Source organism: Mus caroli, unplaced genomic scaffold, assembly GCF_900094665.2.
Source record: "Mus caroli unplaced genomic scaffold, CAROLI_EIJ_v1.1 scaffold_17665_1, whole genome shotgun sequence".
In the NCBI taxonomy this organism is placed as follows: Eukaryota; Metazoa; Chordata; class Mammalia; order Rodentia; family Muridae; genus Mus; species Mus caroli.
Window position 1 is genome coordinate 7,145 of NW_018389136.1, and position 14,956 is coordinate 22,100.

The following is a 14,956-nucleotide window of genomic DNA, read 5'->3' on the forward strand; positions in this document are numbered from 1 at the left end:
CACATGTCTCTGGAGAGTTTCTGCAGAATTCCACAAATAATATGATAAATTATTTGTTTTCTTGTGTGCTACTGTCACTTCTGCAACATTAAAGACTTGTCTTTGCTTTGTCCCTCCCAGTGTATCATTCATCCAACATAGGGCTCTCTCAGAAGCTCACTGATTTTAAACACCTCATGTTTGTTATGACTCATCTTGCATAGTTACCTGAATTCTAGTCTCATATGTGGTTTATGTACACACATAAAGTCATGAGGACAGGTGTGGGTGCTGCTCACAAAGCTTAAAGGGACATTTTTTTCTGTTCTACCTGTAATAGAGTTATTAACACTAAGTTCTTGTAAGTTGCTGGCCTAGGCTATATACTGGAGATCAGTGCAGTTAGAGGAACACAGAATTCTCTGGCTTGATACAAGCAGTGTGTCAGTAAGGATAGTGAGTGTCCATGGAGCCTTGCCTTCAGCTCCAATGTCTATAACATCAATCACAAAGACTCAGCTTACACGTGACATGGACTGTTTCTCCATCCCAGCTCAGGGGGGATTATCATATTGTAGAACTCGGGTCCTCCTGCATCTGCCTGAGTCACCTCTATCTAGTTTACTGAAGGCATGTATTGGGGGTGGACTGAAGAGAGACAACACTGGATGAAAGAGGCCTTTGCAAAGATAAGAGATCCCACAGAGATCCATCTTCTTTCTGTCCTGCCTTCAATATATTGCTCCCCAAGGCCAACATTACAAGTGACAACACCACCTCAAAGAAGGGAACATTAACTTGTAAACCTGAGTCTCATTGTACAATATGCATATGGTAGTCAAATCATCAAAGCCTCTCACAAGATCAGAAAGAAACACTACTTAATCCAGTATCACAGTGAATGACTGAGGACTTTATCAACGCTGAAACTGGAACCCAGTGAGTGCCCGCAGAAATGACAGACCCAACCCAAATGGTAGCTGAGAATAAATTTCATTCCTTCTGATTTTAACCACCTAATCACAAGAGTATACCATGAACACCCAGTTCCTCTTGAGTTAATGAACCAAAGCACCAACATGTACACCTAGGTTGAAATTAACAACCTATGTTATCCCAAGCCAAAACTTTGCAGCCCAGGGCTGGGTCAAGAATAGGGTTGAGGTTCCCTTCCTGTTTACATTAGAACCAGGTTATACCAAGTTATGGAAGAATATGGGCATCTAAGACTCAGTCTTAGTGAATACATGAGAGTAAAGTTCAGTCTATTTTGTGTGTGCTGCCAGGGCCATGTGTATAGTTCCTAAGTATATTCCCACCAACCTACACTGTGACCTCTAGTTGAGATCCATATGTGGTTGTGTCCTAGCTAGAGAAATACTGTGGCTTGCTCTTTAACAGCTCTTCTCCTACCCTCTTTTGATATCAAAAGTGGCTATAGAAGTAGCTATTTCTCTCTTTTCTTAATGTTGCCCTAATGCTCCTTTAATAACATCTTAGACTTTTATTTCTACTCAGGAACAAGAATCTGCTTACCTTTACCCATGATACAGTTCTAATGGTCTTATTGATAGTGATCTCCAGGATCCTTATGAAAACATGTTTACCTGTATATCATTATTTACAACAGGGACCTCATGGCTACCACCTCCATAGCTCTAAGATCAGCATCAATAGGACTATATATAACAAAATTACATACTCTGCTGAGTGGATTTGCAGAAAGCTTTGGGATAGAGTCTTTTGATTTTCTGGTAAGATGAAGAAAATGTTTTCTAGTCTGTGTGAGTGCAATCAAGTCTCAGTGTTCTCCCGAGCCTCCTGATGTAGCCATCAGTTGTCTCCTGTCTTTGTCTTTCTGATTCTTCCAGGTTCAGTCTGATGTGGGGAGTTACAGCATATCTCAGACAAGTCAGTGGGACATTTTAGGTGAAGGTAGGAACCTTGAGAAAGCAAGTAGATTTCTTTCTGTCAGTAAGCCATGTCTTTCTGCCTCCTGCATTTCCTTTTATGACTTCTTGACCTAGTAGGAACACTCACTGTTTTTATTTTATTTTTTAATGAAATTATTATTTTTATTAGGTATTTATTTCATTTACATTTCCAATGCTATCCCAAAAGTCCCCCCATGCTCTCCCAGCCACTCCCCCACCCACCCATTCCCACTTCTTGGCTCTGGCGTTCCCCTGTACTGTGTCACTGTTTTTCAACCTGCTCATAGGCAGTCAAATGACATGAAAATGCACTGTAGATGGGGGGGGGTAAAAGCAGCCCAGAGCTCTGCTCCTAGGTCTGTTCCTGTATTTCCTGTACACTGACTCACCTTTGATGCCATTTTCATTGGAAGAGGAAGTGAAGGTGCCAGGCAGGCCTGTCCTGAGTTAGAATAGACCACGATACTAATTTCACTACCTTTCTTGAGAATGAAAATGTCACTGATTGACACCTAAGAGTTCCATGGTTGAGAATCAGGGAACTGGGAAAGTAAATCTCAGGATGGGCTGCTTCTGAACTGAGTCCTGTCTCTGAAGGTCCAGCCGTCTGAGGGTATGTACAGGAACACATGTGATGGTCAGAGCCAACAGTGATGGGAACTTCCTTGGATAACAGGCAGCTTCCAGTGGTAGTTAGTATTTATTGTTAAATGTACACATCCTAAAGTCATAGGAGTGGGGCTAGAAGAGACTAAGTTGAGTCATTGTCTTTCATAGATCACATTGAAGGAATCTGTGGATTAATCTCTTGAGTGTCTTAATTGAAGTAGGAGGTCAGAGGCTACTGTGAATGATGCTATGCCTATGTAGGTGGTTCTAGATTGTCTCAGAAAGATAGTAACCCAAGTATCCCTGAGGAGGGAAAGAGACAAAGACAGAGACAGAGACAGAGAGACAGATAGAGACAGAGGGGGAAGAGAGACAGAGAGAAAGAAGGAGGGAGAGAAATAAACAAAGACATAGAGACAGACAGAAACAGAGAGACAGAGACACACAGAGAAGGACTTGAATGACACATTAAACAACTTTCCTCCTCTGTTCCTGACTCCAGATTCTTGTCTTTTATGTGTACCTTAATTTCCCTCAAGAATTGAATTGACCTCTGAGTCTGGCCTGCAAATTCTTTGCTCTCTTAAGCTGCTTTTGATCAAGGTGTTTATCGTACAGAAGAAAGTTAGAACAATCAGGGTTCTTTTTGGCTGGATGTCAAGCATATTCATTTATATCCTATATGATTTCCTGTTTGTATGCAAATCACAAAGCACCATATGTTCATATAAGGTCTTATGAGGGCCTGCGGAGTCTTGTGAGCTTTATTGCTCAATGTGCAGTCTGGTGGACTGTGACATAATGAGAGGAAAGGGGAAAAGCATAGGGGACAGGAGATACAACCCATTTTATTATAGGAGGAAATCCTACCTAGGAGGAGACTCAGATAAAAGGGAGGAAGCTCAGCAGAACTGACAGTAGAACAGAGTGCAGAAACAGCACAGGAGCTGAACCTTTTCACTGAGGGAGCACGGAGCAGGTGGAAAGTAGCAGAGGTTATGATGAACTCTGATGCCCTTTCCTGTAAAGACTGTACATCCTGGCAGGGGCTCCTGCTCACAGGTGAGGAGGCCATTCTTTGGTACTGAGTGGAAGAAGTTCAGAACCTTGCTGAAGTCCCTGAAGAAGATAGGAACCTTTGGTAGACTCGGGATTTGGGGAAGAGGACATAGACAGGGAGAGGCACGCCACTGCCGGCAGTGACACAAGATAGTATAATGGACAAATGACACCATTGATTTCTACTCCAAGTTAGTCGCATAAACAACTATTTAATGAGGACTGATGTCCCCAAACTTGAGAGGGTGGCTGGCCAATTAAAAAACAAACTAGGGAGAGACACTGAGATGACTTAATGGTAGTGCCACTGGCTGCTAATCCTCAGACATCATTTGAATTCCCAGCATTTACAAGGTGTCTGACTTACAAGTATGTGCTGTGTATACATTCACCTATACACAAATGCACACAAACACACACATATATAAGCATTCACCTTCCCCACACATACAAACTATACCAAACTCTTGTACTAAAGGTGTCATTAATTTAATATTTTAGCATTTTGTAAAGATACTCCTGGTATGTATAGCCCTGGTACATGCATTTTCCCACTCATTCAAAGGTATCCAAGCTTTTATCAGTTCTGGGCATTCCAAAGATAGCAGGCTTGTCTTCGTTCTAATAAAGTCCTAGACTAGTGGACTGTAAGTTAGACCAGAAAGACCATCTTTAAGAAAAATCAGATAACTCAGACTAGAGAGAGAATACAGAAAAAAAGAGAAAGTGAAGATCTCTAGATTAAGAGTTAACAGGAGACATCTTCTCAGTCCAAGTATTATGAATGTGAGCAGAAGGTGAGGGCAGTTTGGGGAGTCCTTAAGATACCCAAGGAGAGAGTTCCATACATAGAAAGGAACAAGTTCAGGGCCACTAATGGATCAGAGGTAATTTTGCTCACCCCTTTAAAGTACATTGGTGCCATTCTCCCTACCTAGCTGGGCTTATTGATGATCATGTCCACTCAGGACACAGATTTCATCTTTTCATCAAATGCAGTGGTCCCAATGTTCATGGAATTTCTTTCTTCCCTTCTAGTCTCCATTTTAACATGCTGGCTGCTTCCCACTACTGCCCAGATCACTATTGAATCAGTGCCTCCCATTGCTGTTGAAGGGGATAATGTTCTTCTGTTTGTGCAAAATTTGCCAGAGAATGTTCAAACCCTTTCCTGGTACAGAGGAGGTAAACTGCTCAAGATGTTTGAAATTGCAAGACATGTGATAGCTACCAATTCTAGTGTGATGGGACCTGCACACAGTGGTAGAGAGACAGTGCTCAATAATGGATCTCTGATGATCAAGAATGTCACCAGAAAAGTCTCGGGATACTACACTCTACAAATACTTGATACAACCTCAAGACGTGAAATAACACGTGCAGAATTCTTTGTACAGAGTAAGTAAAAAATTTTTGTGAAATCTGTTGTTGGGTGGGATTCATTCCAGTATACATTCAGAGGACTGTCAGGCCTGAAGTGGATCTACCTCCCCTCTGCATTGTGTCTCCATGTTGTTGTTTGAAGATTTAGTGCAGGACATGTATTTTGGGTTTCATAGACCAGAATCCCTCATTTGACGGCACCTGCAGAGAGGAGGACTTGTGCAGAGTAACTCAGAAAAAGATGTCAGTGTCAACCATGAACATGTACCTGAATTGAGGAATAGAAGAGGAAACTATGGAATCATCAGTGACCCTACATCCAGACCTCTGTCCAAGACTCAGTCAAAGTGAGGGAGGACAGCAGAGTTGATATTAGAGCAGGCTCAGAGGTACTGGGGGAGGTGAATGTGTTCTCCAAGGAAGGAGAACAGAGCAGACATCAGAGGTTGTGGAGCTGCCTCCTTAATCTCCAAGCAAATGTACACATGGTGGCAGGAAATCCTGCTACACATGCCCACACAAATCCCAATCCCTTTCTTGGAGGAGGTTAGCTAAATGATTGTCTAGAGAATCCTGGAGAGAAAAAAGGCTTCAGAGGAGACTCAGAGTCTCTGTTTCCAACACGAGATGAGAAGACACAACAAGGTAGACAGCATCTCTACAGCTAGGAGCTGTCAGTGAAAAGGAAATGGTAAGATGAGGAGATAAAAGTTGTATTGTTCATTTATCAAGTTCAATAATCACCTCGGCAAGTATATTCTAAAGACTAATGTCCTCACCTATGACAAGATGACTCTTCAAATGAAAAGCAAATTGTGAGATGACTCAGTGAATATGAGTACTTGCTGTCATCCCTGATGACCTGAGTTCAGGAGAGAACTTAGTCACACAAGATGTCCTCTGACCTATACAAAGATACTGTGGCATGCACCCACTCACTCATACACTGATACATGCTTGAGTGCATGTTCCATTCCCTAACACAAAGAGCCAATAAAAATAAATTCAATTGGGGAGTAAAACTTTAATTATCTTAGAATCTGAGAATTTGGTAACTCAATTCATGGACATACAGTGACCTGGAGCACCCATCTATCTATCCATTCATTTATCCATTGAGCCCTTTCTAGGCATTGGATCTTCCAAGGTTATCTGTCTGATCTCAGGCCACAAAATCTTCTCCTGGATGGCAAGAAACATGAGCAAGGGCATCGAGAATGCACCATGAAAGGTCCAGTGCAAAATATGTGAGTGTGTAGACCCAGTTCCTTTCAAGGAACATGGTGAGGGAGGCACTGTCCTCCACCCACAGTGTGTCTGAGCAGAGATCTTTGGGCAGTGAAGGGTGAGTCATACATACAGGGGAAGGAAATGTCACATACAATGTCACACAGTTCAAGGACACTGAAGGCACGGAACCTGTGTTGCTGATCTCCACCAAGTAGGGTAAACACGCCTTTACCCACACATCAAGGCTGAGTGATGGACACAGCTGCTAAGAACACAGAGACCCTTCTTCCCACCACATGCAAATAAATCACTTTTGATGGTTTCTTTCTATTTCCTTTTTTTCCCTCTAGGCCCAATTTTAGGCTTCAGAAAGCGTCCTACTTCTTCTCAACTTAAAATTGAGTTTGTGCCATCTAGGATTGAAGAAAACGATGATATTCTTATGCTGGTTTATAATCTGCCAGAGAATCTTCAAGGCTTTGTCTGGCACAAAGGGGTATTACCAGTTGACCATTTTAAGATAGCAAGCCATTCATTCCTCACCAATTCAACCATGATGGGGCACACATATTTAGACAGACTGACAGTATGCAGTGATGGATCCCTGGTGCTCTCGAAGGTCTCACAGGAAGACACAGGACTTTACAGCCTACGAACCATACCTGTGGGTTTGATATCAGAATCTGCCATTGTGTACCTCAAAGTAAACAGTAAGTGATTCTTTGTGATTCCTGGGTGATGGTGGGGTTTATTCTTCTCTGTATACCTAAGAAGGTTGGCTTGGACTATACCTTCCTATCCTCTGGACAGTGTATTCTCAGTTGGGTTGGACATTTAGTAAGAAACATACATCATGGGGGCAAACAGAAATAGATCAGAAGCCTTGATCTGACTGGAACCTGCAGACAGTAGTATAGTAACTTGGTCCAATGATGTCATCCTCAGCTCAGACACTCTTGGACCTCTCCCTGAACATGGAAATAAGCAAGCTTTGTGAAATTGCTTGAACTTGACTACCTGCTAAAGATGACTGGAAGCAATGTGTCATTCTACATCCAAATCTTAGAGCCTGTGGAACAACCCAGTATCTGTCATGACAATCATGATTAGGCTAGGTCTTTTGGGAATCTCCTTTTCCTGAGATTCAACATGGACAGAACAGCTGGACATGCACCACACTGACTGTTCTGATAGACTTGAGACTTCACAGGAAAGTTTGGATCCCCAAGTGAACATAGGTCCTCTTGGCAACTGCTCATCCTTAGTTCAGCCTAGGGAAGTCTCTTCTTTAGGCAAATGATTAGATGCACTCCTGATTTTAACAGCTCTTCAGTTCAGGACATTATTAATATTTGAATTTCACTTATATAAATGGAAATGATGTTACCATGTATACTATTGTAGGGAATCTGTGAGACAGCAAAGACACTAGTTGAATAAAGTTTACACAGCCTATGGTTGGCATATCAGAAGTACAAGATGTCTATGTATAGGCACATGCCCAACTTATCCATCCTATTAGGTCTTATCAAGTATCTGTGGGTCAGAGGAGTGCTGTGTGTTCAGAAATTTTCTCTTTAGGCATCAGTGTCTCACAGGGAGCGTCTGGTCCAGGCAGTGGAAGCAACAAATTGACAGTTTTGACTTTGTAATAAAGCCTTAATTGAATTCTGAACCCTCCTCCAGTCTAATTCTCCTACTCCGATACTCTGGGCTTCAGATCAGAGATTTCTTCTTGTGGTGGGTTCATGCCTCTTGAAGCATAGGGAGAAGGCTTTGCCTCACACACTCTCACTGTCAAGTAGTCCTACTTTTGTTTCTGACTATTTAGATTGGTGTTGGTATGTGTAATAAGACAAGAGACAGAAAGAAACACATCTTGCAACTCTATATTGAGTCCCCAGAGGCTAAAGGTAGAAGGATGAGGCTGCCAACACCAATATCTTGCTTGTTTACTCCTTTCCACTTTTGATGTCATCTTCCTCCTAGTGTGGCTCTCCATCTTCCTGTCGGTTTACACAAATGAGGTGACACAATCAGTGTTGTCTAATGGCTTTACCACATGTATCTATACCTCATATTGTCACACTGACTCAAAGTGACTCCTGTCATCCACTGACATAATTTAAAACTCCAGAAATGATTAATTCCATTAGACTGTATATTCTGAAAGCATTGGATGCAACTTGGTTTGTTATTCCTGGGTCTTAGGAAGTGGAAGAAAGAAAGTGCCTCTTATTCTGAGGTTGGCCCTGTCCCTCTGTGCCTCATAGTTCATGGAGGCCAGGACAGAATTCTTCTAAATAGACACTAACCATGACATTTGACACTGCTGAACAGTTTGTATTGTTTCTTATTTTACCCAGTAGAGAAATCTTACACTCACATGCACCCTCTGGTCAGTGCTGTCCCCAACAGGATTCACACTCAGGTATCCCTTTGTTCATGGATTCACCAGCTTCATGCCAATTTGTAACTTCTACATTTAATCAAAATGGGACCCTACAGCACTCAGAGATTGATCTAAGGCCTTTCTGTGCTCTTAAAAAATTAGTCATTGCAGGAATTGGTCTTATATCCTGGCTGTACCTAATAATTTTTACATATTATAGCCTGCTTGCAGAAAGGAAGATAGTTTAAGAGCCATGTGTATCTCTCAGCTCAATAGATGATTGAAACAATGAATTCCCTTCCAAAAAAAGAGAATCTCCCCCAGAGGTTTCATGATGAGAGAAGGAAGAAATTCCCCTAGCCAAAGGGGAATTTTGTCTTCAGAAAGAGATTTCACCTTACCACGTCACAGTATGGGACGGGATTAAACCTAGACAATGATGCGGCAGGGTGTGTGGGTTTATACCTTGGTTGGGACTGCTTAAATGTATTTATCATTAGTTTTCTATTTAAATGTTCATCTCAATTCAGAACATGGAAGACAGGCTTCAGGCAATCAACAACCACCACATCAACAAAGGATGTCGAAGAAACAAATACAGAAGTTGGACATGTGCTTTTCTTCTGTTTCTGTTACAATCTATTACAATTAAATATCTTTGTGCTTACCAGTATTCTTTTAGTTCTTTTAATTTCCTTATTAAGAATGGGTAATTGATCCAAGCTTGTGACTCATGATTAGAACCCAATCAAGTTCAGTAACAACATAGAGAAATTTCCTGCAACAAATTCCTATTGGTAGAAATAGCTATTTCCCCAGGTCTCCATAATGTGCCAGTTTCCCCCAGCATAAAATACTCCCACTATATCACTATCTAGGGATCCTGAATTCTGCAGGGCTGACATGTACTTAAGACTAGGATGTTCCAAGCTGGGGTTTCTGCTAATTGATTTGGCTCTTGGTTGAATGATACAACGTTTTTATCTAGCCTTCAAGCCCTGATAACACAATCCTATGCATGACACATTATATCCATAAGACTTCCATAGGATTTTAGACTTATAAAAATGTTCACTTTCAGTGGCATATAGACTTTCCTCAGTATTTTTCTCTCTTTATTGCATTCTCAAATCTTATGCTGTATTGATTCCTTAATTTGTTTACATCTTGTACTTTCTTGTAATTAATTAATCAGTTCATATCTATCCCTTTTGATTTGTTTGGCTATTCTTTCTCTCTCTCTCTCTCTCTCTCTCTCTATCTCTCTCTCTCTCTCTCATACACACACACACACATACACACACACACACACACACACACCTTGGGCTGCCTTGGAAGTCACTACACTGGCCGTGAAATTACAAAGATGTGTTTGCCTCTTCCTCCCGAAAGCTGGAGGGAAGGGCAAAACCTGAAAGAGCATGCAACACATTGCCTGGCTCCCTTTGATATCTTTGTTTTGGAGTGTGTCTACTCCCCTGATATTTGAAACCATTACTTTAGGATGGGTGATTCTGGGAGGACTCATTATTTTGGTATTCACACTCCTTGCAGCTTAAATTCTTTTCTGATTTTTTTTTCCTTTTTTTATAGAGAACTTATACCTTTGCATGATCATATGTGATCTTACATATCTCAATTTTCCTCAGGAAAATATTCCTGTATCTCACTATTATATCACTTTTCCAACTACATGCCTTCTTTTAAACCACAAACACTTCCTTCAAAAGAAGGAAGACAAGGATTCTTCTTTATGAAGAAGATATTTTCTTATTATTAGGATTTTGGTGGAAGAGTTTGTTGTAAAATTGACAAAAAATTAATCCCTACCATGTCCCTGACAGTATAATACTATTTGTTTACTGAAAGTATTGTTTTGAGTCCCTGTATCCTTCCATCAGTTCTTACAGTGGTTTTGAATTTCACTTGACAATACTCATGAAAATTCAAGCCAGACAAATTCCCTGCATGGAGAGAGAGTGTGGGTATGTTAAATATGAAGTTCTACCATGAGTTGAGGATTTATTGATAACTGCTGAATTCAGGGAGAAGAAATAGTTTTATTTAAGGGTGTGATACTTTGACAATGTTTCAGTGAAAGGTCCCATATCCAAGAATATGTGGACACAAGTTTGTACCTGATGAATTTAAAATAATGAAAACAAAATTGACTGGGTTTGAAGAAGGGATGGGTCTTTAAGGCATGATAGGAGTTAGATAAAAAGTACAACTTTTAAGATTCTTAAAGAAATAATAAGAGTATTTTCTATCTTCTGAAAATTATGCCTGTATCCCAAAGGTAGCTGTGATTCTAACATAGTATTGACATTTTCTATATTTTTATAAGTTTGCACACAATGTCACAATTTTCTCTGGTATGGATCAGGACACTTTGATGTGCCAAACACAAAATTATTTCTCATCGATGCTTATATTTCATTTTGTAAAAACGCAATTTAGTGTATCACTTGTCTATTGATTTAAATTGCTCCTGGTTTATAATTATTGCTCTAAAATACTGATTTACACACTGCAGAGTACACACACACACACACACACATACACACACACAAGAGCATACACACAGGCATACAAATGAAGACATAGCATACAAACACAATAAAAGTATCATTAGAGAAATGCCCAGACTTGTGGGACAGTCGAACAGGGACTTGAGAGGTACCTGGAAGAGAATGGGGTACAAGAAATGTGAAGAATGAACAGCAGGTCAAGAAGCCTGATCAAGCTGAAATTTTTTTTATTTTTTCCCACACAGGTTATATACTCATAGGAGCAGGAAGGGGTGTGAAGTAGGGTGACTTAGTCTCTGGGTGATGTGCCTGTTCCCAGGAACAGGATATTGACTGGGTAAACAGTTCAGCAGTAAGATCAGAACAGAATGGGTTATTAGGCACCTGTCCACAAGATTTATAGCAATTTGTTCTCTGCTGACTTCAAGATCTATGTCTATTTGTACTCAGCTGGGCTAGTACTTTCCCACAGAGGCCAAGACTTTGTACCAACAAACAATTAAGGCAGCTAATATTCAGACAAGGTTTCTCCCAACATCTCCCTCATTTTCTTAGTATAGAAGGACCATGGTGATTTTAGTCTTTGCTAAGGCAGGGATAGAGGTGTGACCTCCCATGACTAAATGGAACCTTGTAATGGTTCCAGTCCTCCTGATGTTGTCTGGTGAGGTGTGGGGTACATACCCATCCTGATGTCTTTTTTCTTGGAGAGGGGAGAATTTGGACATCAACCTGTGCAGGCAGGCTTGTCCCTCAGGGAACCCAGAAAGATATTTTCAGTTTTTGCTTTACATTCCCTTGCAGGGCTTTGCCTCACAGCCCAAGCAAGAACTTAGTTCACCAGTCAGAGGGGGTTCTGGGTGGCCCCTCTCTATTTGGTCCTGGGGCAGAAGTAACCATTAAATAGGTTGGGTGGAGATGGATTTTGTGAATAACAACCTCATGTTAAATCTCTTGGTCCTCCATAGTTATCATAGCTATATGATAATGTACCTGGGTAGGTTTTGCTGCCAAATCATCTCAATGACATTTCACAAAATTGGTAAGTCTGTTTAAGGGCCCAGGGGCCAAATGAAATAAGCAAAAACAATCCAACTAATGGTTCCAAAATGGAAGGAAGTAGGGTTGACAACCACAGAGAGGTTGAAAACCAATTTTTATATCAGCCCCCACCCCTGTGTGTGTGTGTGTGTGTGTACATGTCTTTTCTCTAAGCCTTCTCTGACATTTCTCATACTTTCATTGACCATCCCTGTCTTGTCTACATAAAAGCATCATTTTTCCTTAAGAGCTGCACACAGCACTCCCTGCTGTAGAAAGAGTAAGTCAAGTCCTCTGCGATTTTGGATGACAACTTGAGCTAAGGAGGAGAGGGAAACAGAGAGGTCGTCAATGCCTTGTAGGAGACACTGAACGTCTATCAATGGTGACACTGAGGTCTTGATACCTAGACTTGGAGAGAACATATAAGGAAATGCCAGTCCCCGCACCCATGGCGCCAAGACCTAGGAAACTGAAATGGTGAAGGCAGGTAGGGGCACTCTTCTCTGGTGGGCCAGTGAAGTGAGGGAATCAGCAGGCTGATCCCACAAATGAAAAACTCTTCTGAATGATAATAAATCAATCAAGGGACCAATTGTACAAGAATGGGGAAAAATCATAACGTTTCACAGAAAAGGCACTGGCTGAAATTCAAGAGATGAGGCTATCAAGGCAAACCCACCAAGTATCATTTTGAGGAACTAAATACTGGATTACAAAGATGGGCATACTGTGGAGGAGGTATATCATGAGTCGCTCAGAGGCCCAGTCCTGAGAAGTGAGAGAGAGAGAGATAAACCATTCCACTCTCTAGGTTGCCAGCAGCAATGGTGGCAATTATTTGTAGGGGCAAAACAGCTAGGAACAGCAACGCCTTCATAAAAAGGTGGTTGAGAATGGCAACACAGCCAGCAATTATCAACAAGGTTAGGGGAGGTGGCATTGAGATTAAGTAAGGTTTGATTCACTAAAGTGAGGATAAAGTTTTTGGTCTGAATGGAGGCGGGGAGGATTGGCTATGAGAGCAAAGGAAATTTTTGAGGAAAAGGTATGAACAGTTTCTGTAAAATATGGAGGGTCACATTTTTGGGGGTGGCTGCAGTTTTTTGGGTGGCTGCAGCTGCGAGACTAAAACAGGGTTGGGACCAATAGGAACTGGCAATTTGGCATGAACTGGTTCTTTGAGAGCTTAATGGTAAATGTGAGGACAGAATCTGTTCCTGATTAGTGGACAAGGGAAGGCATCAACCTAAAGTGACATGGTTAGAATTTTTACAGAAAGGATTGGTATTTTAAGAATTCTTGGGGCATGAAAAATTCCTGGAAACGGTAACATAATCCCAGGAGCAGGTAGGATTCCAATAGGCTGCCCCTGAGGTCTCACAGCCTCAGCTGGCACAATAAAGATCAGTTTTGCCACCACACTTATGATGGAGGGCGTGGCCACGGTGGTACACTGGGCAAACGTAAAAATCTGTATCTTGAAGTAAGGTTCACCTGAAGGAATTATCATAGCCAGGTTTGACTGACCGATGAACCCATAACAAAGGACATCCCTTTTTGGCGAGAGTCTGGGGCTGCTGCCAAACTAATGTGGGACTCGAACCCATGACTCTGGGATTAAGAGCCCCATGCTCTACCGATTGACCTAGCCGGGGTGTTTGTAATTAAAGCAAGTCTTTTGAGAGGTACTGAAGCCTGCCCTCTTAAGGGTAGCACCAGAGCCCATACACAAAGGTGGACATATTCTGCCAGTGACTTAGAACAGTGGTGTTTAAGAATATCTTGGCAAATAGGGACAAAGCTGTTTTCAAAGGTAAGCTGTTTAATAAAAGGCTTCTCGGGCTCTTGGACCCCAAAGAAGCACTCAGCAATCTCTGTATTCTGTCCTGAGCGGTGACCTTGAGCTTTGGAAGCATCCGGGTGAACCCCAGCAAAGGGCACCATGCTGGCGCTGGCAGGCAGTGGCCTGACTGCTCTGGCAGGGGCGACCGGTTGGATTCCGGGCTGGGAGAGACAGAGTGAGAGAGAGGGCTGGGCACCATCAACCACAGAAGACAGAGCGGGAAAAGGTTCCTCTCTTAAAGGGGAAGGAGGCAGTGTATGAGTCTCTTGGTTAGTGGAAGGAGGAAGGGAGATGGATTCTTTAAGAGACCACTCTCCCTTGCACACCAAGCATTGGTGATCTGGCCAGTCATGGGTGGTTTTAAGAATATCCTTGAGTTTCCCGGCCATAGGAAAGAGCTCCACCCGGCCAATGAGCACTTTGCCTGAGCATCTGCAGAAGACATCTTGGTTCCGGGACACAGCCGAGAGTATTCTGCACAGGTCAGAGTACAGAATACAGAAGCTAAAAGCTTCTGGGACAGGCAGGAGCCACAGAGCTTCTAAGGCAGCCCCCTTTTTGGGCGCAAGACACCTGGTCACTTTCCCGGCCAGAGCAAAGGGATCAGTCCGGCCTGTGAGCAGCAGACATCATGGTTCCAGGACTCCTACGAGTGTATTCTGCACAGCTCCACAGATTACCAGATGGCGAAAGGCAAATGTAAGAATCATACTAACAGAAATCAAGACCACTCACCATCATCAGAATGCAGCACTCCCACCCTACCTAGTCCTGGGTATCCTAACACAACCAAAAAGCTAGACCCGGATTTAAAAGCACATCTCATGATTATAGTAGAGGACATCAAGAAGGACTTTAATAACTCACTTAAAGAAATACAGGAGAACACTGCTAAAGAGTTACAAGTCCTTAAGAAAAACAGAAAAACACAACCAAACAGGTAGAAGTTCTT

The 14,956-nt window shown here is 42.0% G+C and overlaps 1 protein-coding gene across 1 annotated transcript; it reads left to right on the forward strand.

Annotated features, from left to right (window-relative positions):
• Positions 1-3,388: 3,388 nt before the first annotated feature.
• Positions 3,389-9,259, forward strand: LOC110287959 (carcinoembryonic antigen-related cell adhesion molecule 3-like). The gene is made up of 4 exons (XM_021154435.1): positions 3,389-3,584; positions 4,620-4,979; positions 6,545-6,904; positions 9,117-9,259. The coding sequence occupies exons 1-4, from the start codon at positions 3,521-3,523 to the stop codon at positions 9,236-9,238; spliced, it is 906 nt and encodes a 301-aa protein (XP_021010094.1). The 5' UTR covers positions 3,389-3,520; the 3' UTR covers positions 9,239-9,259.
• The last annotated feature ends 5,697 nt before the right edge of the window (positions 9,260-14,956 follow it).

What these genes read in the sequence shown, in the direction of transcription:
- LOC110287959 (XM_021154435.1), top strand. Translation starts at nt 3,521, where the DNA reads ATGATGAACTCTGATGCCCTTTCCTGTAAAGACTGTACATCCTGGCAG. An exon ending in GCAGGGGCTCCTGCTCACAG is followed by an intron (nt 3,585 to 4,619) that starts GTGAGGAGGCCA and finishes CTTCCCTTCTAG; the next exon opens with TCTCCATTTTAACATGCTGG. An exon ending in TGCAGAATTCTTTGTACAGA is followed by an intron (nt 4,980 to 6,544) that starts GTAAGTAAAAAA and finishes TTTTCCCTCTAG; the next exon opens with GCCCAATTTTAGGCTTCAGA.